Source organism: Quercus lobata, chromosome 4, assembly GCF_001633185.2.
Source record: "Quercus lobata isolate SW786 chromosome 4, ValleyOak3.0 Primary Assembly, whole genome shotgun sequence".
Taxonomy (NCBI): domain Eukaryota; kingdom Viridiplantae; phylum Streptophyta; class Magnoliopsida; order Fagales; family Fagaceae; genus Quercus; species Quercus lobata.
The window spans coordinates 87,859,095-87,882,481 of NC_044907.1; the positions used below are offsets into that span (position 1 = coordinate 87,859,095).

Sequence of the window (23,387 nt, forward strand, 5' to 3'; positions counted from 1 at the left end):
AAATTTAATACAATCATTTTTTTTTTTTCATAAAAAATATAGAAATTTTTAGCTCTAAAGATTGAGAAATCAACTAATGATCACAAGTGAAGAATTGGAAGATTCGGAATCATAAACTTATTACTTAGGTAATATGCTAGACACTTTAGTTGGCTCGTTCAATTTTTTTAAAGAACAAAAGGGTGTTTGGAGACTGATCCCCTTTTCCTTGATCTGATTACTACAGCTAAAGAGGCATAGTTGTTAGTTTGAATTGGTAAAAACATAGTATTAATTGATTTCAAAAGGCGGCTTTCTATGAATTTTCTTTTCTTCCAGCTCTCATTTTCAGCGGTTTCTCCTAGAAGCAGCCACTTGCATACCTACTCTGTTTTGCCGAAAGAATAAAAAATTTCTTGGATCTTTGTTCTTTCCTTTTTTTCTTTTTCTTTTTTTTCTCTTTTTTCTTTTTTAAAAAAATTGATAATTTCTTCATTTGGCATTTGTACATACTTAGAAAAGAACCAAATCCAATACAATCCTATCTATTCACTCTTTAATTCGTAAAAAAATCTAGAAATTTAGCTCTAAAGATTGAGAAATCAACTAATGATCAATGATGAAGAATTGGAAAGATTTGGAATCATAAACTTATTACATATTGAGAAGGTAAGGTACCAATTAAGTTGGAATTACAGAAGTCTATTTGCTGGACATTCTTAAGTTGGCCTGTTCAAAATTTTCAAGAACAAAAGTGTGTTGGGAGATTGATCCCCTTTTGCTTGATCTATTCCTACAAGCTTATCAATATATATATATATATATATATATCTGTGTGTGTGTGTGTATATGTATATAATTGATGTCAAAAAGACGCTCTCTATGAATGTTTTTTTCTCTCAGCTCTCATTTTCAGTGGTTTTTCCTAAAAGATGCCAGTAAGAGAGTGATGACCTAAAGAATTAAAATTTTCATGGGTCTTACTTTTGAGTGAAAAAAAAAATGATTTGTTAATTTGACCCATAACATTTAATCAACCAATTACATGGGGAAGGGTTTATCCTAGAAGAGTGTAGTAGAAATACTAGATTATATTCTTTTCTTAGTGGGAAATTATGATTACCTGCAGTCAAGAATAATCAGTCTGGGAAAAGAAAAGGTTGGAAGGCCAGGTTGTTTCAAGCAGCTTTTGGGCTTTACCACCACTGCTGCAAGTCCTCAATTCTGTAAGTTATCACTTTTGAAACACATCTATCTCTTTTATTTCTCTCTTTTACTTCCTCTTTGAAGGAAAAGATCCACTTCAAAATATATTCTTCTTCCCTAGTTATATCCCTAGTTATCACTTTACCAACATATTTCCAATGGCTTCAATGAGTAATCAAGGAGCCTCATTGTTGTCATCATCGTTCTAGTGCTGGTTTTGTTCCTTTGTGTCACTGAACCAAAAAAAGAAAAAGTTTATTCATATGAATCACTGTCGTTCTCTCAGAGCATTTATATTTTAAAATAATACAAAGAATATATTTTAGGAATTGAGTTTGTCTGGCTGAACCCTTTGAGTTCCTAGCTTAAAACTTCCTTGTTGTTGATGCAACTCTCTGATGTAGAACTAAACCTTTTGGACTGCAGTGTTCATTCAGAAGTCTCTAGAAGGCTGCCATTAGTAAATATAATTGTTTGCTTATATGCATTAAATTTAACCCAATGCATATAATGTCTAGACCTGATTGGTTTGGTTTCCGACATTCTGCCTACTTCCACAAACTATTTACCATTTAGTTCAAGGGTTTATTCATTTCTTCACACCATGGACCTAGATCCAACTATTTGACAGTTCGATTGATGGGCCAAAAATCCAATTTTTCCAGGGCTAACTCATGTATTACTAGAGGTTTAATTTAGCATACTTTCATTCTGTTTATGCACACCAATGGAAAAATGATTTTGAGCAAGTACTAAGCAAAATCACTAGTGAACTTACAAAAACCCTTTCCAGGCATAGCTCAACTCTTGGTGCAAATCCATTAGCAAAGTCATAATTTATTTATAACACAATAGAAATCCATTGAATTTTAAGATTACATTTTCAATCTGATGATATAATAAATAGTGCAAAACAGTTCTTGGCATCTTCAATTGTGAAAGAACAATCAAGTTGTTTAGAGAGAAACCCCTTATTATATACTCCCTCCGTCCCACTTTGTTTGTCCTCTATTCCATTTTGAGATGTCCCAAAATATTGTCCTGTTTCTAAAAATAAAAGTCATTAATTTACTAATGTTCCTATTATACCCCTATTAATTTACTAATTCAATTTTTTTGATAAATTTATTTAAGGGTAGTTTTGAAAACTTATACATTTTTAAAAGGTAGACAAGACAATAAATGATGTTCCCTTAAAAATTTTGACTTTTCAAACAGGACAAACAAAGTGAGACGGAGGGAGTATATATATATATATATACGTGCAAGCTTGCATGCGACTATGTCTCTTTGCTTCCAATACCCAATCTTAAAAGTTAAAAAGCAATTACATAATATAACACCTTGGGGACTCCAATTGAAATGTGTTGGGATACCATTTAACCCAAAAGCATAAACTTATGAGTTTGGACCCAACTATGTTATATTAATTATTCGCTCTTTTTATTATTATTTAACTAGTCGCAAACCCATGTGTTGCGCGTGATAATATTTTTTTTTGGTGATCTCATTATATATATATATATATATATATTTAAAACCTTACATAAAACTTTTTTTTAAACCTTTACACACACACACATATCTAAAATGTGAATCTTTACATATATCTTTAAGTAAACTATATATATATATATATATATTCCACTTCATTAGATGTGCTAAACCATAGACTACTACTCCATAATGATAGTTGCTAATTAATTTTATCTTTTATCTTTTAATGATCTCATTTATAACACTTCTTACCATTATATATTTACTAACCGATGATTTGCATAACAAAGACATTAAATGAAAGGTAACATCGTTCATTAGATTTTCAAAAAGTAACAGTGTTTGAAGATTTTAAAATTTATATAAGGTTAAATGAAATGTCAAAAAAAGATTTTAAATTTCCTAACTTTATTTCTTATGCAATTTCTATTAGCATTGGAGAACATCACTTTTTTAGTTATGATTGGAAATATGGTTTCCATGATTAAAGTTTGGTTAGTTTTAAGTTTAAATTTAGTACTATAATTGTATTTATTTTTAATAAATTATGGCTTGGAGTCTAATTTGTATTAAGGTTTGAGGTCTCATGCAAAATGGTCCAAATGAGAGAAATGAGCCAAAGAGAGACTGAAGTTTAGCTAATTTCATACTGAGCTTATTGATGACTTTGTTCCTCAATTACACGGAATGATTACGAATAAAAGTTTTTAACAAATACAATGAAATTTTTCATTACAAGGAAACATCTATCTTGGAATTTAGCCTTAACAAAAATCCTAATAGATTGTTTATGGCTTTAACAACTTGTGGCTGGATGGAGTGGTTTTGTTGTGGGTTTGGGTCGTATGGATTTGGACCTTGGATCGCTTGTGTGATGGTTTTGGTTAGAGAGCTTTCATGGCCTTTGTCTGTTTGTCAGTATTGGGTGGGTTTTAAGTTGTAAGGGACCAGGTGTTAGTTGGGCCGAGTGTGCTTTGGATCTCAAATCTTTTGTTTTTTCCATGGTTTGAGAGTCTATGTTGTCCATCTCAAAAAACAGTGGCACAATGCCAATCAAACAAATGGTTTGGGTGGTTCCAATGATAACCCATAATATAGGCTTTAGCACAACAGTATGAAAAAGTTATCTCTCAGGTTCGTTTGAATTGAGGGCTAGAAAATTGGGAGGATTTAAAATAAAAAAGTGATAAAAAATGAGAGCATAGAAGGAATTTGAGTTTTCTCTTATGTGTGTTTAGTTGGGAGAATGAAAAAGTAAAGAGATAGAAAACTCATTTATTTAGTTAAAAAGAAAAATGAAAAGATGGAAAATAAAGTCAGTATAAATTTATAATTATATCTCTATTATAAATTGAAAAAGGGGAGAAAAGTAAACTTTATAAATTCTCTCAACTGGGTAACCAAAATGAATCAAATGTTGATGCGCTAGAGGGTGTGAGTGAGAGCCAGAAATCTGTCATACCTGAGCTTTGAAGCGTGAGAGAGAGAGAAAAGGAGAGAGGGACAAAAACAAAGTAATGTGATTGTGACTTGTATTAATTTACATGGTACTTTAGTTCTAAAAATAAAAAATAAATAATGTGCCAATTTTCCATTTTACCCTTTTAGTCACCACCTAGTCCCGTGCTATGATCCAGAGCAGATTCGTCCATTATCAACAGCTCTAAATCAAATTAGGCTCCACCACCTTAAACTCTCACTTTAGCCCATGAAATGGCAGAGAGCTGAGAGTCCATTGAACATGAAAATCTACTTAAACAAAACTAATATCTTCTCCTAAAAAAAAGTAGTATTACTGTTGAAAATTTTTTTAAATAAATTTCTTGATTTAAAAAAAAAAAAAAATCTTTCATTAGCTAACTTACCTTTTTTTTTTAATGACAAAAGTTTTTTTTTTTTTTTTGGAGAAAATTTAATGATAAAAGGTATGTTATACGTTTAATGGTTTTGAAATCCGGATCGTTTAATGAACCACAAGAGAGAGAGATGTTCAAGGTTTTTGAGGTTGAATCGAGGTCAAACCGTGATGATGTCATAATTAATTTAATAATTATTTAAAATATAAATAAATATATTAAATTAATAAAAGTAGAAAAATGAACTTTTTGTTAGGAGCAAGTAGAAAAATGAACTTAAATAGTCCAAATAAATATAAAGATATATTTTTCAAATGTCTTTTTTATATCATAACTTTCTTAAGGCAAAATAAGGAATATTAAATCTTAAGCAAACCTAAATTATTTTTTTGTTAAAGCTCAATATTTTACTCTTCTAATCTTTTTATGATAGCGTATGTCTAAATTAGCTTAAGTCATGTTCAAGCCCATTTGACTACCCACTAAATTGTTTTATTCTAAAGCCTGTTTGAATATTCAACCATTTATGAAAATTTTAAAAATAAAAAATAAATACAAAAGCTAGAAGAGTGGCCGTACAAAGCATTAAAAAATTTATTAACCCCAATAAAATGAAAAAAAGAGTGGTGGACAGCATGTATTAAGTGAGTGACAGAAAGCAAGTTGTGAATCATCTTCAAATTAGACCAGAAGACTCTACAGTGCAAAGGAAAAAACGCAGAGAGAAAGAGCAAATGCAAAAACATCAGTCGGCAAAAATGCAGAGAGATAAGGGGCGAGCGAGACTGAGAAGAAGAATAAGAAGAAATCTTGGTGCGATCTCAAGGTCTGAGGTTAAACTTGTGCTAGGTGAGCTTCAACAATGGCTGAGCTTGTAAGTACCCGGTTAACCTTGTGCTAGACATCTTGAAAAGATGGTCGAGAGCTAGAATCATTTGGTTAGAAATAGAGAATTCCCAATAGGGGAATTGGTCTGGCAAACAATCCGACATGTCCAGGGAGTTGCTGGCACTAGAAAACATAAATTCTTGCCAATATAGGTGGGACTCCAATTCTATAGGCTCATTGATGGAGAAGTTAAGTGTTCCATGTGTTAGATTTTTTATTTTTTTATTTTTTAGTTTTGATCGCATGTTAGATTATTAGTTTTTAATGAATTATGGCCTTGAGTCTAGTTCGTATTAGGTTAGAGGTTTCATGCAAAAATGTTATCTAATTTCACCGTGAGCTTATTGATGACTTTGTTCCTTGATTGAATATTAAGTTTTGCCCAAACTTGTAAATTTCTTCTTATATTCGCGAGACTAATCATAAGTGCATTTGACCAAAATTTGTAAATGTGTACAGTGAAGTTGAGTTAACAACAAACTTTTGTCTTCATCCTCAATTACACCGAAAGAACGATTACAAATAAAAGTTCTTAAACAAATACTTGCAACAAAACTTTTCATTACAAGGAAATTTCCATCTTGGAATTTAGTCCTCACAAAAGTCCAAACATGATAGTCCAAGTTTAATTATCATGTTCTGCTTTGCATCAATAATTAAGATAAGAAGAAGAAGTTTCGTAATTGGACCGCCTACTAGTCCACTTGTTGAATAATTGTCATGTTCACAGCTTTGCTTAAATAATAATATATTTCTACCTAATACTCCACTCCTACAATTATATCAACATTTTATACACTCCACAATTTCTCTTCTATTCTCTGTTTTCCTCTTTAGCTGACTGTCTCTCCTCTCTTCAACTCATTGACCTTGACAACGTGATCCATCAGCATCCTCAAGGTCCTCTCTCTTCTCTTATTCAATACTCTCTGTGAATTCTCTGATTTTTTTTTTTATATTAAATTTATATTTGATTTGTGTTCAATTTCTGTTTAAGTGATGGGAAAACAGTGGAAAGGGGGAGAAAAGTAAATTTTATTTCTGGGTTTTTTTGTGTTTTCCTGTCTTATATCTAAAATTTTCATCCTGTAGTAGTTGTGAGATTGTCAAAAAAAAAAAAAAAAAAAAGTTTCGCTAAAATAAAATTGTGTTTGTGTAGCGGTAGCTTCTTTCTTGGTTTTAGTGCAGTAAACATAACTTTTAGGACGTAGGTTGTTATTTTTTATTTTTTTAAAGACTCAATAAAATTCCGAACTTATAAAAATTATAATTGAAAAAGAGGCATAGTTGTTAGTTTGAATTGGTAAAAACATTGTATAATTGGTGGCAAAAAGTGGCTTTCTATGAATGTTCTTTTCTTTCAGATCTCATTTTTAGTGGTTTTCTTAGAAAATATCGGGAAAAGAGAAAATGACTACTTGCATACCTACTTTGTTTTGCCGAAAAAATAAAAATTTTCTTGGGTCTTCGTTATTTCCTTAATTTTTTTAATAAATAAATTTAATAATATCCAATCTTACTTTTGAGTTTTGAGTTTTTAAAAATAAAAAAAAAATTGTCGACTTGACCTAGAACATATACATATATATATATATATATATGTATAAATAATCATTACTGTTAAAATGTTTATTCATATTAATGAACCAATGATCGGACTCTGTCTGATTGAAACCATGAGTTCTTAGCTTGAGACTTCCATGCTATCTCTAAAACTGGTCAGTTTGGTTTCTTTTTCTTTTTTTTTTTTTTTTTTTTCCATAAAAGAAGTATGTTTGTAGTAAGAGACAATGTCATCCATTCATGGTAAATCTCTAGTGACTATTATTACTTATTTGATCACTATAATGTAACAAACAACACAATAAAAATGAGTCCATACTTATTCTCCTCTTATACCAAATATTAAATTACAAACATTTTTCTCTTAATATTATTATTATTATGTCACATCTAGCTGTTGGCATGTTAGGGAATCATTGTGAAATGGATCAAATTTCTATTACCTCCATTCTATGTCGCTGGTCCTATTAAAAAATTTGACTTTTTTAAGGGAACAACATTTAATGCTATGTATTTTTCGTTTTTACAGAGAATAATGCATTGTCTTTAATTAAAAAGGTAAAATAAAGGGAAAGTTGAGAAATTTATTTATTCACTTTAAATAGAGAACAACCTTATGGGACTACTAAAGGGCCAAGAATTTGGAACAGATGAAGTATTCTTTTTGGGAAAACTAAAAGGATGAGTCATTTTAGCTGTGATTGATCAATGGTGTGAGGATACAATGAGTGCATGCAGAATGCATTGACATGAGGAAGGGTTTATACTATATATAAAGATCAAGAGGTTTGACACTTAAAAAAAAAATTATTAAAAGCACAGAGTTTATTTTGTAGTGATAAATACAATTATATAATTTTAAGTTTGCAAGGTCGATTCTTGGATGTAAAGGGCACTTGCATGCCTAATTTGTTTAAAAAAGAAAAAAGAGTTGTTGACTTGACTGAAAAGTATTCCTCCACAACAAATCGTTCTCTTCTTCTCATTTTTTCCTTTTAATTTCTCTTTTAAACTTAATTGAATGTACTTTTTTCTTAATCTTTATTGTAGTTCAAGATTTGCCAATAAGTTTCTAATGGCTGCCATTAGCACTCAAACTGCCTCATCTTCATCATCAGTTTCTTCTTCAACACCAAAATGGAAATGCGATGTCTTTCTCAGCTTTAGAGGTGAGGACACACGCAATAGATTTACTGACCATCTATATGTTGCCTTAAAACAAAAGGGCATTTTCACCTTTAGAGACGAGGAAAAACTTGAGACAGGAAAATCTATTTCATCAGAGCTTTTGAAAGCAATAGAAGAATCAAGGTCTGCAATTGTCATTCTTTCAAGAAACTATGCATCTTCTACATGGTGTTTGGATGAACTTGTAAAGATCATTAGGTGCATGAAAGAGATGAAAATGATGGTTCTACCAATTTTTTATGATGTGGATCCATCTACTATACGAAAACAAATGGGTACTTTTGCCCAAGCCTTTGATAAACATGAAGAACGTTTCAAGGACCACATAGAGAAGGTGCAAGCATGGAGAACTGCTTTGATAGAAGTGGCCAATCTCAAAGGATGGCATGTACAAGATAGGTAATCCAATTTGACATTTCTTTCTTTCAAATCATCACATAACACTCACCTCATATATAGCGGTTTTTTGAACCTTATGTAGGCCTAAATGCATGTTTGTAGCTTTTTCAAGTTTGTCTTGAGCCAATTAATTTTCAATCAAAATAATAAAATATTAAATTTTCTCAATTTTTTAACGTATTTATTTTGGTTCACACTAATCATGTATTGTTCTTTCTTCGTTGCAGGCCTGAGTCACAAATTATACAAAAGATTGTGGGAGAATTATGGCATAAATTAGGTTATTCATTCTTAGAAAATACCAAAAACCTAGTAGGAATTATTTCTAGAAGGGAGAAATTGGAGTCATGTTTGGATTTAGGGTCAAATGATGTTCGCATTATAGGAATTTGGGGGATGGGAGGAATAGGTAAAACAACTCTTGCAAGAGTTGTTTTTCGTATGTTTTCAAATAAGTTTGAAGGTGGTTGTTTTCTTGCTAATGTTAGGGGAGTTTTTGAAAAAGATGGTTTAGTACAATTACAACAACAACTTATTCTTCAAATTTTGAATGAAAATATCAGTGTACAAGATGTTAATGATGGAGTTTTTGTGATCAAGAATAGGTTGCGTCATAAAAGAATTCTTCTTGTTCTTGATGATGTAGATCAATTAGACCAATTAAACAAGTTAGCAGAGAATCATACTTGGTTTGGTTTAGGAAGTAGAGTTATTATAACAACAAGAGATAAGCATTTGCTACAGATCATTGGAGTTAATGAAATATATGAGGCTAAAGGATTGACTGAAGATGAATCTCTTCATCTTTTGAGTTTGAAAGCATTTAAAAAAGGGCATCCTCCTGAAGATTATCTAAAGCTGTCCAAACACTTTGTAAATTATGCTTGTGGGCTTCCTTTAGCTATTGAGATTTTGGGTTCTTTTTTGTTTGGTAGAAGTATCCATCAATGGAAAAGTACATTAAATAGACTAAAACAGTTTCCTGAAAAAGATATTCTCCAAGTACTTAGAATAAGTTTTGAAGGACTACATGAAACAGAGAAGGAAATATTCCTAAATATTGCTTGTTTCTTTAATCATGAGGAGAAAAAAGATGTAGTAGAAATACTAAATTATCTTGACCTTTTTCCAGATGTTGGATTGGAGGTTCTTTTTGATAAATCTCTTGTTAAATTCCGGGGTCATACCTTATGGATGCATGATTTGCTTCAAGAAATGGGCAAGAACATGGTTTATGAAGAGTGTCCTAAAGAGCCAGGAAAACGTGGCAAATTGTGGCAGTTTAAGGACATTGACAATGTATTGACAGAAAATACGGTAAGCAATTATTTAGAAAACTAGATCATGTATCCTATTATATTATTCAAGGTGAAAACTTCGATACAATACTTTAGGTTCAATATATTAGTTTCCCAAATGAAATTCACTCGCTTGCTTGGATTGACCAATAAAATACAATGTTATCATTTTCAAGGATAATTAAATTAAATTCAACTATGATTTCGAATTTTATTGGGAAACTTAATGAACTGCACTTAAGGTATTGTATTTGTACCTAAGCCTTAAAAGAGTAAATTTATAGTAGGTTTAGTAATCTTACATTTTGCAATTCACTAATCTATTCTCTTCATGATTACTAGGGAACAAAAGCAGTTCAAGGCATAGTCCTAAAGTTGCATAAACAAAAAGAGGAATTGCATAAACAAAAAGTGGCATATTGGAATCCTGAATCCTTTTCAAAGGTTCATGATCTTAAATTGCTTAGAATTGATAACGTTCACCTTTTGCATGAGCCCAAATATCTTCCTAATGCCTTGAGATTCTTGACTGGTGTGAATACCCTTCAAAATATTTTCCACCAAGTTTCCAACAAAAGGTAATTTAGGTACCTTTTACAACTTTAATTTTAAGTTTTCATTAAACCGTATGATTTTGTAGAAGCTAATTTTTTTATTTTCCTTTTTGGATTTTACAGTCTTTTGATAGTTTGAAGTTCATCAAATTGAAGAAATCACTAAAATTGATTGAAACTCTTGACTTCAATGAAATCCCAAATCTTGAGAAATTGGATCTTGAGGGTTGTATAAATTTACGTTCCTTGCACCCATCAATTGGAGTTCATCAAAAACTCACTTTTCTTAACCTAGAAGGTTGCAAAAACCTCAGAATTCTTCCAAGCAAGTTTGAAATTGAGTCTCTTAAGATCCTTATTCTTTCTGGTTGCGCAAATTTAAAAAGAATTCCAGAGTTTGGAGAAAATATGAAAAATGTATCAAAGCTTTACTTGGATGGCACTGCTATTACAAAATTACCAACATCAATTGAAAATTTGACTGGGCTTGTTTCATTGAATGTAAAAGATTGCAAAAATCTCATGTCTCTTCCTAGCACCTTTTTTAATATGAAGTGGCTCGAAGATCTCAATCTTTCTGGATGCTCAAAAGTACAGGAAAACTTGGTGATTGAGAAAAGGGTAGAAGAGGTTGATGTGAGTGGAACTGCCACAGGACTTATGGCTTATTCCAATACTCTTTTTCAAACTCTTAAAACACTAGCTATAGGTGGATTTAAGCTGAGAAGTTCCAATCACATGGGCTTGTTAACGACTTCATTATGGGGCTTGTGTTCTTTGACCTGTCTAAATCTAAGTTATTGCAATCTCAATGCAATCCCCAATGATATTTGTTGCTTATTCTCTTTAAAATATTTATATCTAAGCGGCAATAATTTTAGTTGTCTTCCGGAAAACATTGCTCAACTATCTAGGCTGTATCGGTTGGAGGTGAACAATTGTACGAGTCTTCTATCATTGCCAAAGCTTCCATTAAATATTTCTTATATTTTGGGAAAGGGTTGTACCTCACTAGAAACTCTACCAGATCTATTACCACCAAATTCTCCATTTCAGCGTTACCTCTACCTTACAAATTGCAGTAAATTGGCTGAGAATCAAGGCTTCATTGACAATGGATTGCTGTTTTTTGCAGCGATAATAAGTTCCCTTCGGTGCCCTCGCTCTGATACCCATTACTACAGATATAACGGTGTTATCCCTGGAAGTGAAATTCAAAAGTGGTTTACGCATCAAAGTATTGGGGATGAGGTTAGTATTCAAGAACCTAATTCTCTTTTGTGTAATGAGTGGATCGGGATTGCTGTTTGCGCATTATTTTGTTCTCATCCACATCACCAAATCCTAAAAGAAAGTTTACTTAGCTGTTGGTTGATAGTCAACGGAAAACAAATGAATCGCGCACCACTCACGACTGACTTTGTTCCTTTATCGGATCACACTTGGCTTCCTCAATTCTACGAGGAGGAAGAAATGAAGAAATCATTGTGCGAATGCGATGCAAATGGATTTAGTGAGATTGGAATTAAAATTAAAAATACTCGTGAATTTTCGAAGGTCTCATTAATGGTAAAGAAGTGCGGGTTGCGAATGGTATACAAGAAAGATATTGAAGATCTTAATTTCGACAATTCGACGGTGGCGGCAATGGCAGGTTACAAAGCCAAGCAAACTCGTGATGACTATGATGGGGTTGGAAGCTCTAATTACGAACCTCACCCAAAAAAGGATTGAAAAAGTCACAAAATTTATGGGTGAGGGTAACTGTAACAGTGAGGAATCAAGTGAGAACAAGGAATGTGCTGAAGAGCTAGGTGATTGAAGGTTAATCAATAAGTCACTGTCTTTCTTCTTTTAGTAAATTATATTTTTTGTTCTTTTCTTTATTTGAATTCCACCTAATTTCTTTTTTTCCGACATTCAGGAATTTAATAAAATATATGTACTGTCGATTTTGAATGGAAAGGCTGGTATCAGCCTATCACTTGCATTGCCCCGATGATCAGTAATATTAATAGTTTAAACTCATTTTATACATAACATTGCTTGTTAATTAGACTCAGTTCACATGTTTGTCTTTTTAGTAATTAGACTCAAGCAGGCAAACAACTGCATAGACAAGGTTGAAAATTGGAGAAGGTAGTTTGCCTAGATTTGTAAACCCTGCACTACTTGTTATCGTTGTTGGTGCATTATGTCTAAAATTTATGTTTTGTCACATTTTCATTGTTGTTCTGTTAGTTTAACCTAATGAAATACATTTCATAGTGAATTGATAATACACCTTCATAGACATCCAAGTATATATATAGGGTTTTTATTTTATTGCATGTCCCCAAAGGCAAAGGGATGTAAAATGAAATTGCTTAGCTTCTGTACATGTTGTGGCAAATAAAAGATACTTTCAGATGGAATTCTGAATTAGTTTGAAAACTATATAGCCAAAATGATTATGAGAGAATTTTACAAATTCTTGTTTGTGTTGCTGACAAACTCGTAAGGCCTCATTCCAAATCAAGGGCTTATTTGGTTGAAAAAGGATAATGGTTGTTGCATACTAGAAATTGTCGAAACCAAGCTAGAAGGCCTTTTATTAATCTTTACTGACACAACCATAAGTGAAGACCCTGAGCTTTGGAACCAATTATGTAGGTTACAATTACCTTCTAAAATGATTGTCATAATTTGGAGATTTTTTTTTGAATTTTCTTCTTGTGATGGTAGAATTGAGAAGGCATCTGAGGACTTGGTCCTTTGAGTCAAAGATACTTAAAGAATTTTTTTATTTTTCTTTTTCTTTTTATCTAAAGAAATCTGGTTTGGTTTGATCTGTACATTAGAACTAATTTCATTCAGCCTTACTTGATTCAGGCATGGATGAAGAGCTGGACGAAGGGAGGGAGTTTTGGGGATCTTAAAGCACTTCTCATTGTCCTTTTTCTCTATTTTATGGTATATTTGGACTTACAGGAACAAGGAAAACCGTGAAGAAAGAGCCTTTCTCTGCCATTAATGTGGTCTTGTATTGTAAAAGTTTGATTTCAATGTGCAGGGTAACTTACAGTTCAAAAAACAAAGAAAAGCCTTGATAGTAGCAGGATAAGCAAGTGTAGACCTTTAGAGAGAAGGAAATGCAGGGGATCCAAGCTTCTTTTGAAAAAATAGAGAAGGTGCATGTCCATGGCTGGTTGTTTCAGCTGAGCTTTTTCCTCCTTTTTAATCCTTTTGTGGATATTCACAAATTAAACATGGCACTGCCTCTAGTAGATATTGCCATAGATTTTCAAGATTGAATTCCATTAATTGTATGTGCATGCATGCAAGCCATTACATATTATACATGAACAGAAGCTTAATGTAGATATTGAAGCTCCTTAGTCCTAACACCAAGAAAAGTGACTTTGTACCTTTTCATAGCATTGTAAAATGAATGCTATTTTCATATAAATTGATAAGCAAAAGAATCTATTATTGATCTAGAAGCTCCAGGAAAGCCTCCTTGACATACCATACATTCTCTAACTTCAAACTATTTGGATGGTCAAAATGACAGCCTCTTCTTAATAAAATGTGTACGTCTTTGTATTTAATAAATCAATTTAAAAAAAAAATGAAGGAAAAATCAGAAATGGGGATCATGAGAATGACACATATCAACTAAACGACAAAAATATATATTCCGGCTTTCAGGATGTTCCCTGTTGGCTATTACATAGCATCTTCTAGTTTGTCCAGCTTTTTCTACATAGCATCTTCAAGCTTTGAGATTTCTCTTTGTTAGTATTATGAGAATTTACAAATAGGTGGCAGAGTTGGTCAATTGAGAGGCTGTGGTGAAGGACATTCAATAGTTTACAAATGTTTGTGTTTGACAGGTGGATGGATTCCCTGCAGAGTCTAGATCCCTAGCAACCCTTGCCCCTAAATTCTTTGTGAACATTAGCTTGGATAACATGCAGCAAACTTTGAATCTTATACTTTTCTGCTTGTGTTGTTTTGGTTCCTTCGTTTCAAAATGTACGAAAAAAGAATGGCAAGACAAAGAACTTTGTGGTGTTTTGAATGCAGTAGAAATCATGTGCTGGAAAGCAAGTAAACATTGAAACTGGAAGCTTTTACTGCCAAAGGTATATAGATTTATTGTTCTATCCCATGTTCTTTTCTTACACTCAGAACTAGGCTTCTGGGTTGTCCTTATTTAAAAGTCCATAAGTACAAGTTCATTAGTACAGGCATGACACATTGACAGGTAGTTCAAACTGAATAAACTAGAATTCTAATACTTATATATTTCCTTCTTGTCCTTTCCATATAATATGGTTTGCTTTATGTTAAAGTATGCAAAGGGGTTTTGTTTGTTTGAAACTGTTAACAGGCTTTTTTTTGTTTTTTTTTTTGTTTGATTTGTCCATTAGAACTGATTTCTTTCAGCCTACTAAATTCAGGCATGGATCATGAGCTGGCTGATTAGTGGAAATTTGAAGAACTTAAAGTTCTTCTAGGTATCGTTTGTCTTTATTTTATGGTCTATTTGGTCTTGTAGGAACAAGGCAAGGGAGATCCTTTCCCTGCCACAAATGTGGTCATGCATAGTAAAAACTTGATTTCTATGTGCAAGGTAGCTAACAGTTAAGAACTAAAGGATTGCATCCACAGTAGTAAAATAAGCAAAGTCCAGACCTTTATAGAATCTTCCAACTGGCAACCAATCCTGTTTGAGGAGAGCTGCAAGGGTAGAAGAACGAAATGGAGGGGATTCATTCAGTTTTGATTGTAAACATAAAGATGGGTCCATTTTTGGTTGTTTGAGCTGGACTAGGGAGGCTGGAATAGAAATAACACAGAGGTGACAGATCGAGCTGATGAAGGACATTCAGATGTTTAGGAACCAGTTGACAGATGTTTCGGGTTTGGAGAGGAGTTCAGACGTCTTCTGACAGAGCCTCAATCTCCAGCAACCATTGCTCCTAACTTCTTTATGAACTTTAGCTTCGATAACACAGTTGTTGAATAGAATAGTACAATAGTTGTTGATGATTCTGCTTTCTTTAAACGACACTGTTTTTACTAATTAAATGCCATGACAGTAGAGTGACGCCCTTTCATTAATTTGATAGTTTTCGCTTGATAGCTGTTGGTCCTTTCCAGTTGTCAATGCCTCATTGGCTCCACGTTAATATGAAGAAACTAATAATGCTTTTTAAGTGTCATATTTGTTTTTCTCTTGTCAAATTGCATGAGCACTTTGGTTTGATTCTTAGCAACCCCAATCAAAGAGGGTGTGATTAAAATGATGGTTGAATGTTCTGTCTGAAAATAAATCTCATAATGCAGTTATTGTGGCTGTGGCAGTGGATATTTTATGATTTATATGGTTTTTAGGAGCAAGTTTGATTTTGAAGGCTGTACGTTCAAGTTCAACCTAAATTCATTGTAGAATTTAACTGAAACTGAATGTTTAACTGCATGGAAGTATTAGAAGATGGCAGTCAAGAGAAATGATTCACAGTGTCATTGTGCTGATGGAGAATAAAAACTTGTTGCAAAAGCTCCTCAAAGATGATTGCATATATTGGAGACTGGAACCTGTTTTTGAAGATATATGGGTATTAAGGAGGAATTTTGGTAACATACTTAAATACGTAAATATAGGGTACTGGAATGGATAGTTAAATTTGTTTCAAATGCTGCTACAGTTTAAGCTAATGTAGTTGTCAGACTTTGTATAATGTTTATGTTCTTGCCTTACTCCTCAATAACCCAACATGTCCGAGATTTTCTATCCACTTTCCTTCTAAGTTTTCAAGATAGCTTAGCCATATCAGATTATCAAAAATTTTGGTGCAAATTGGTTTACATGGAACACAACCATATCAATGCAGGTAGATGCCTGGTGAAAAGATACACATGGGCTCAAGAGTATGCTAGACTCTTCTTATCTTGAAAAGATGGACAAGAGCTATGGGCATGTATGGTTAGTAAAAGAGAATTCACTAAGTCCAATTGGTCTGGCAAGCAATCCCATATGTACAGGGAGTTGCTGGCGCTAGAAAATGTAAATTCTTGCCAAAATAGAAGGGATTCTATAGATTGCATAAGAAATATAAATTCTTAAACCATTAAAATGAAACTTCCATCTTGGAATTAGTCAACATAAAAATTATAATAGATTGCTAAAGGTTTCAGCAACCTTTTTTTTTGGTGCTAATCAAGGCTTTATCAAGTTGTGGCTGGATGGGGTGGTTTTTTTGTTGGAGGGCTTTCATGGCCTTGGCAGTATTGGGGTGATTATAAGGGACTGCTCTTGGTTGGGCCGAGTGTGCCTTTGGGTCTCAAACATTTTGTTTCCTCCTAGTTTGAGGGAGTAGGGACCGAGGGAGTCAGCAATGACTCTGACTTTTCAAAGTATATTTTGCTAATATATATATATATATATATATATATTTTACCTCCCTTTACATTTAATACACACACACACACACAAACACCATTTTACAATATATACACACACACACACAATCACCATTTTATTTTTTTAGGACACAAAGTGATGATGAACTAAAATATAATGGAAAAATTGACATTTTATGCTTACTAGATGTAATAAATTTTAATAGCAATATTTGACATGATTAAGGCACACAAAATATAACATTCAATTCAGGGGATAGTTATTTTAAAAAATAATTCAGATTCTACGAAAAAGAACAAAAGTGTACCTCTTCAAAGTGTCTTTGTCTAGATTTTATTTCTTCTTTTCTTGGTTATTAGAAATGAATTGAAGAGATGGAAAGATTTCTTAAAGAGCATAGATTACTTTTTAATTTTTTTTCCTTTTTCCTTTTTTTTTTTTTCTTAGTGTCTTTGAACACAGGAGATGATAATATTTCTTAAAGCACATAGATTCCTTCTTCCTTCTTCTTTTTCTTCTTTTTTATTCTCATTTTTTATTTTTTATTTCTTAATTTTTTTTGACAACAACAATAATGATCTTATTATAAAGTTATGAAAGAGAATCATGATGGTGAAAGTAATCCGCTTTCCTTTTCAATCTAATATTTATGTTTCAAAAAAGAAAAAAAAATGGAATTTAACAAATTTCATTCAAAAAAAAGAAAAAAAAATGGAAAGATGAAAACAAAAGCAAAAAAAGGAGGGGGGGGGGGGAGCTTAGGTACCTTTCTTCTTGCCTTTGAAATATTACTCAACAAAGCCCCTGTAGTTTTGAAGCAAAAGTGATTAAAATACTAAAATATTCAAGTGGCCAATTAACTATAGCTAAGAATCTGATTTTTTGAATGAAATTAGTTAAATTAACTAATAAAATCTTTATTAAGATTTATGAATTATCTATATATATATATATATATATTTATATTAATAGGTAAAACTGGAGAAAATCCAATTAGATTTCAAATTAGAATTCAATTAGAGTCTAATTTTGCGCCATATGTCCCATTTAATTTAAGTTTTTTATTTTTTGTGCAAAGTGAGTTAATTCAATGTAAAAATTGGATTTCAATTGGAGTTTAATTTTGCGTCATATATTTATCTAATCTAAGTTTTTTTTTTTAAATTTTTGTGCCAAATGAATTAATTTAGTGTAAAAAATGAAGAATTGAATATAAATAAACTATAAAAAACATAATCATATATAAAGGGGAATTTAATTATGGAATAAAAATTTAAAATTCAATTAAAAAATATGATAAGCCAAGATTTTAATAGAGAATTTAAATATAAGATAAAATTTGAATTTAATTTAATATATATATATATTTAAACAATCACGTGTAATGTATGGTTTAAAAAAAAAAAAGCTAATACCACATATAATTTGAACTTCTTCTAAAAAAGTGTATAATTTGAACCGTATAATAATTTTACCCGTGCATATGTACAAAGCTACACACAAGTTAATATCATATACTATATAATAAAAATTGGGTTTAGAAGCCGTAGTTATGTCAAGTGGCTTTACTAAATTATAAAAAAAAAAAAGATTTAAAAAAAAAATTTGTTCTTATTTTCTTCTCCTATAATTTCTAAGTTGATAAAAATATTAATTTAATTACAATCCAAACTCTTCATCTAATCATTTTTTTTATTTAAATTATATTATCACATGTAAAAAAAACAACATAATACACATAAAAATAAAATTAAAAAATCTGCAACGATCTTCATCTAATCCTCTATTTTTATTTAAATTATATTACTACGTGTGAAAAAAACAACATAGTACATGAATATAAATAAATAAATAAAGCAACGTATTCAACTACATACTCAATGTAATCAATCTATTTGGCATTTTTTTTTATAGATAATTACTTCTAATTTTTTTTATTCAATCTATGACTTTTTTCTTTTTTTGGATAAACATACATCCTAAGTTAATTATTCTTCTCTTATAATTTATAGAATGATTAGAAATCTAATTTCCTCACAATTGAAAATTCTCTCTCTCTCTCTCTCTCTCTCTCTCTATATATATATATATATATTGTTTTACCGTGTATTCTTATATATTCTTAGGCAAAACTTCATCCTCTTCTTCTTTTCTCCCCATTATCAACAATTCTCATTCTCTTACAATTTTTATGTTGTTTAGAAATCTAACTCTCCTTTGTTTTTATTTTTTATTTCCTTATTACTTAGGCTATTTGATGTTTTTGAAATCCATAGTAGAAATCTTTATCAAACCTACAATCCAAACTATTCCAGGTATTTATTTCTCTACTTTGTTTATGTGTTTTTGTTTTTTTTGTTTTTGTTTTTGTTTTTTTAAGTTTTGCTTATGAGTCATAAATGCAATTTTAAATCCATAAAATCCATTTTATAAACCTCTATAAATTTATACGCTTTATCTATTAATTATTAAAGAATTATCAAATTTTGTATTCTCTCCTACAACAAGGGTTTCATTTGTATTTGTGTTATGTTTATATGTGCGTTATTAGATTAAATTAATTTTCTTGAGTAGTATAATTTTAATTAATAAAAAGGAGAATAATTGAGCAATATCATGATGTTTTAAAGATTTAGATTTCAGCTTCACACCTCAACAAATTAGACTAACATTTACTCCACAAATTAGACTAACATTATATTTTTGTTCATATTAACTGTTCATTAAATATGGTTAGACATGATTTTTATCAATCATTAAATTTTCTATTATTATGATTTTTTAGATAAATATATTATTTTATTTATCTTCATCAATCGTGCTTAGAAACTTGAAAAGGTTCAAGTTTTACGAATTCACTTTTTTATTTCCCTTGAATTAAGAGAGTTTAAGTTTAGTATTGGTTTTACTTTTTAATGAAACTCTTATGAAGATAGTTTGCTAGAGATTAAACTCTATTAGCTAAAATTTTAACAATATAAAATTCTATCTCCACTAATGTGCAATTTCAACTAAATCTAGTAAGTTTACAACTTTTAAACTATTGCTACATTAATTTTTGGATAGATACAAATGCTTAATTGTTGATATCAACTTTTTTTCCTCCTCTTCACTATATGAATTTGATAGGCCAAGAATGTATTGACCCCTAGTGATGAATTAACCAATCAATTAGCCAAGTTGATTAATTAATTTCAATTAGCATGCAATAAGCGTGGTAGCACAAACAAATCACCAATTAAACTAAATGCAGCGAAAAATAAATTTGACACGGGTGATTTATTTACGAATGCGGAAAACCACCGAGGCAAAATCCCACCGAGTGAATTTAAGGTCACCACTCTTGAGAATCTACTATTATCACAACAAGCGGTTACAAGTAAAGGAATCCTAGTACCTTATACCAACCAACAATTGAACCTTTACCCCAATACCCGATTGGACTTATTTTGTAGTGACAATTACTCCTTTTATTGCACGGCTCCCAGTACGTGACTAATCAATTAATGTGCGGATCCCAATACGCGGCTTACTCCTTTGCATGAATCTCAGTACGTGACTAACACTAACTTCAGAAGGATGTTGGCTGCAAAGTTCTTCAATTCATCACACGATGAAGATCACGAATCTCCTTGGTTACGAAACCCTACGGCATACAAACGCAGCAGCTTCTTGAAGAGAAAGATGAACTTAAGCATACGTTTCCAGTTCACAATATGCTTGTGAAAAAACTTTTCATCTAAGTGCATCATCTCTGACGGTCCTTAAAATAATCCTTATATATGTTTAGGATTGTGAGAAAAGAACGCTCAAACATGTATACACGGATTGGAGTGAAATCAGATCTGAAAAACTGATTTTTTTAAATCTCAATAGATAGGGTATCTATCGAGCAGCTGTCGAGCATTGGGCAAAGGCTGCCTTTTAAACCTCGATAGATGCTATCTGTCGAGCTAGCTGTCAAGATTTAAAATCCAGCACTTCTTCACTTAATTCTTGGACAGATTTGCATGGCTTTAACACTTGAACTTGAAACCTCGTTCCTTGAAGCATTAAACACATCTTAGATCTATCCAATTACAAGTAAAGTATGTTTTGTCAAAAAATTAGCCAATTCTAAATTGACATATGTTCCTAACATGATTCACATATGTCCTAACAGAATTATCTACAATTTTTATTTTGTCAATACACGTTTTTCTTTCATCAATTTTAATTTAAGTGTTAATTTATCTACTTTTAAAACTTTCAATCCACGCACTTGAAAAAGTTTAAGTTTTACAAATTTCAGTTTTTTATTTTTTTATTTTTTTTTATTTTTTATTTTTATGAGTTAAGAGTTATAGTTTAGTATTTATTTTACTTTTTAATGACACTGTTATGAAGAGTTTGTTTGTCAATTTGGTTACAAAGCATGTGAAGATCTCATATATAATCATCTCAAGTAACTTTACTCCACACATAAGGTTAACACTTATTCTTTCTTTGTCTACATTATGCATTAGGAAAGTCAAATGCCATGTTTTATCTCCTCAAAATGCCCATTCCTTTTCAATTTTTTCCTTTCAAAATTAAAGTGTTTTGGTAATAGGTTATACTACGAAATGCATAAAGATAGTTAATTGTCATTAATTATTAATATAGTGACAATAGATAGTTAAGTAGATCAAACTCTTTTACCAATAATTTATTATGAATAACAATCTATTTTCTAAACTATAAGAAATTAAAAATTTTACTTCATCTAAAATTCTATTAGCAAAAGTTTCAAGTATATAATTTAAAATAAATTTCATATTTATTTTGATTGTATATCATTATTTTATGTTTTAATATGTAAAATTTATATATTACACACCGTGCTCATAAAAAGTTACTCAAATGTATGTATTAATTATATGTCATAACATTAATATGTTTTATAATGTGACTAACTAATTATTAATATAGTTTTGAATCTTTTAATTTGTTTACATTTTTTTTAAAGTAAACCGTGCAACACACATGCCTTTAACTAGTAAAATTAGATAATAAAAGAAAGCCAATTAATTATATCATTCCTCCTATGTAACAAAGCATAATATAATCACAAATAAAATAATGTGATTTTTTATTGAATATTATGACATAATTAGCATTGATCTATGTTCACTCTGCCACTATCTTATCACCTTTTTTTTTTTTTTTTTAATAATATTAAGAGGCCATTGGTGTACTAGTGAACCTTGGGAATAGACCAACTTTTTAAGAGGAAATGAAAGATATCTTGCACTAGAGGCCCATGATAATTAAAATTAACAAAAATTATGTTATCTGTTGCATCATATTCTAATATTAAAAAAATTGCTGAAAAATGAATAAACGAAATGTATAAAGAAATATAAACGGGATAAAGGAATCTAATTAATAAATGAGAAAATATAATTTTAGTATAGCATGTTTAGGAAAGGTAATGTTAATATAAAAGTTTAGACATAGATAAAATAAGATTAAAAAAAAAAGAGAAAACAGGTTAGATAAAAGAGAAAGAAAACATATAAATCTTTTTTTGTGTGTGTGTGTGTAGATAAAAGAGAAAGAAAACATATAAATCTTTTTGTGTGTGTGTGTGTGTGTGTGTTGGAGAAGGTATTTCTTCTTTTTGGTACAATGTCATAACAATCCTATTTCACATGGACTTAGCTTTACCAATTTTTGATTAAGGCTAACTATAAAACTTCCCTAGGTGTGTTTTGAAGTCAAAACTTATAATCTTCTTGATGTAAGTATTGATAATAATTTCTGTAAATTTGTTCTTTTATATGTTTGTTTTTCTATTACTACTCTTAAACTCCTGGTTGTTTTGCTTTCTTAAATTTTTTTTATATAAACGTTAAATGTATTAAAAAAAAGAGTAGGGGGGTTGGATAATTTAGTCCTATTTAGTTGTTCATTTGCACTTGAATTAATTTTATATGTTTGTGAGATATTATTGTTAAATGGGTTTGGTTTATGTTACCTATAATATATATATATATATATATATATATATTGGAAATTTTTTTATTCTTTACCATTTATAAAAAAAAGGACAAGATTTAGGTACATACTTAAGTGTTGTTTCTTAGGTTGTTTTCTTAAAATTTTGTCATATGCATTTTTTCACTTAGGACGGAAGTGTATTTTTTTAGTTAAGTAACCGCATTGATAAATTTTAAGATGAAAAACTTAAGAAATAACATCTAAGGTATTTTGTCCCAAAAAAATATTTCTTATGTTGTGTGAGCAGGGCTTGTGAGTTGTGAGTATGTTTATATAAACAATATTTTCTATTATAAAATATATATATATATATATATCTTCTCATTTTTTTAACAAAGCAAATGAGTCATCACTTTCACTTTTCTCCCAACCAAAATCAACGAAAGAAAACTAAATTCCTTTAATTGAAGTGTAGGCTTTTGTTGGTAAGTTCAATTTATAAGAAGTTTCGTAATAATAGTTGAAGGGGATAAAAATATACCCAGACGGGCCTTATTAAATGGGCCTGACGGATCCAGGTCCGTGG

At 30.8% G+C, this 23,387-nt stretch overlaps 2 protein-coding genes across 2 annotated transcripts; both read left to right on the top strand.

Annotated features, from left to right (window-relative positions):
• Positions 1–1,108: 1,108 nt before the first annotated feature.
• LOC115986819 (TMV resistance protein N-like) lies at positions 1,109–15,632 on the top strand. Its single transcript, XM_031110150.1, has 10 exons — positions 1,109–1,205; positions 6,317–6,326; positions 8,040–8,576; positions 8,804–9,893; positions 10,217–10,452; positions 10,552–11,679; positions 13,300–13,598; positions 14,497–14,555; positions 14,874–14,930; positions 15,047–15,632. The coding sequence occupies exons 3-6, from the start codon at positions 8,065–8,067 to the stop codon at positions 10,565–10,567; spliced, it is 1,854 nt and encodes a 617-aa protein (XP_030966010.1). The 5' UTR covers positions 1,109–1,205; positions 6,317–6,326; positions 8,040–8,064; the 3' UTR covers positions 10,568–11,679; positions 13,300–13,598; positions 14,497–14,555; positions 14,874–14,930; positions 15,047–15,632.
• LOC115986072 (disease resistance-like protein DSC1) lies at positions 10,837–12,162 on the top strand. The gene has a single exon (XM_031108935.1). It carries the CDS (start codon positions 10,837–10,839, stop codon positions 12,160–12,162), a length of 1,326 nt encoding a protein of 441 aa, XP_030964795.1.
• Positions 15,633–23,387: the final 7,755 nt, after the last annotated feature.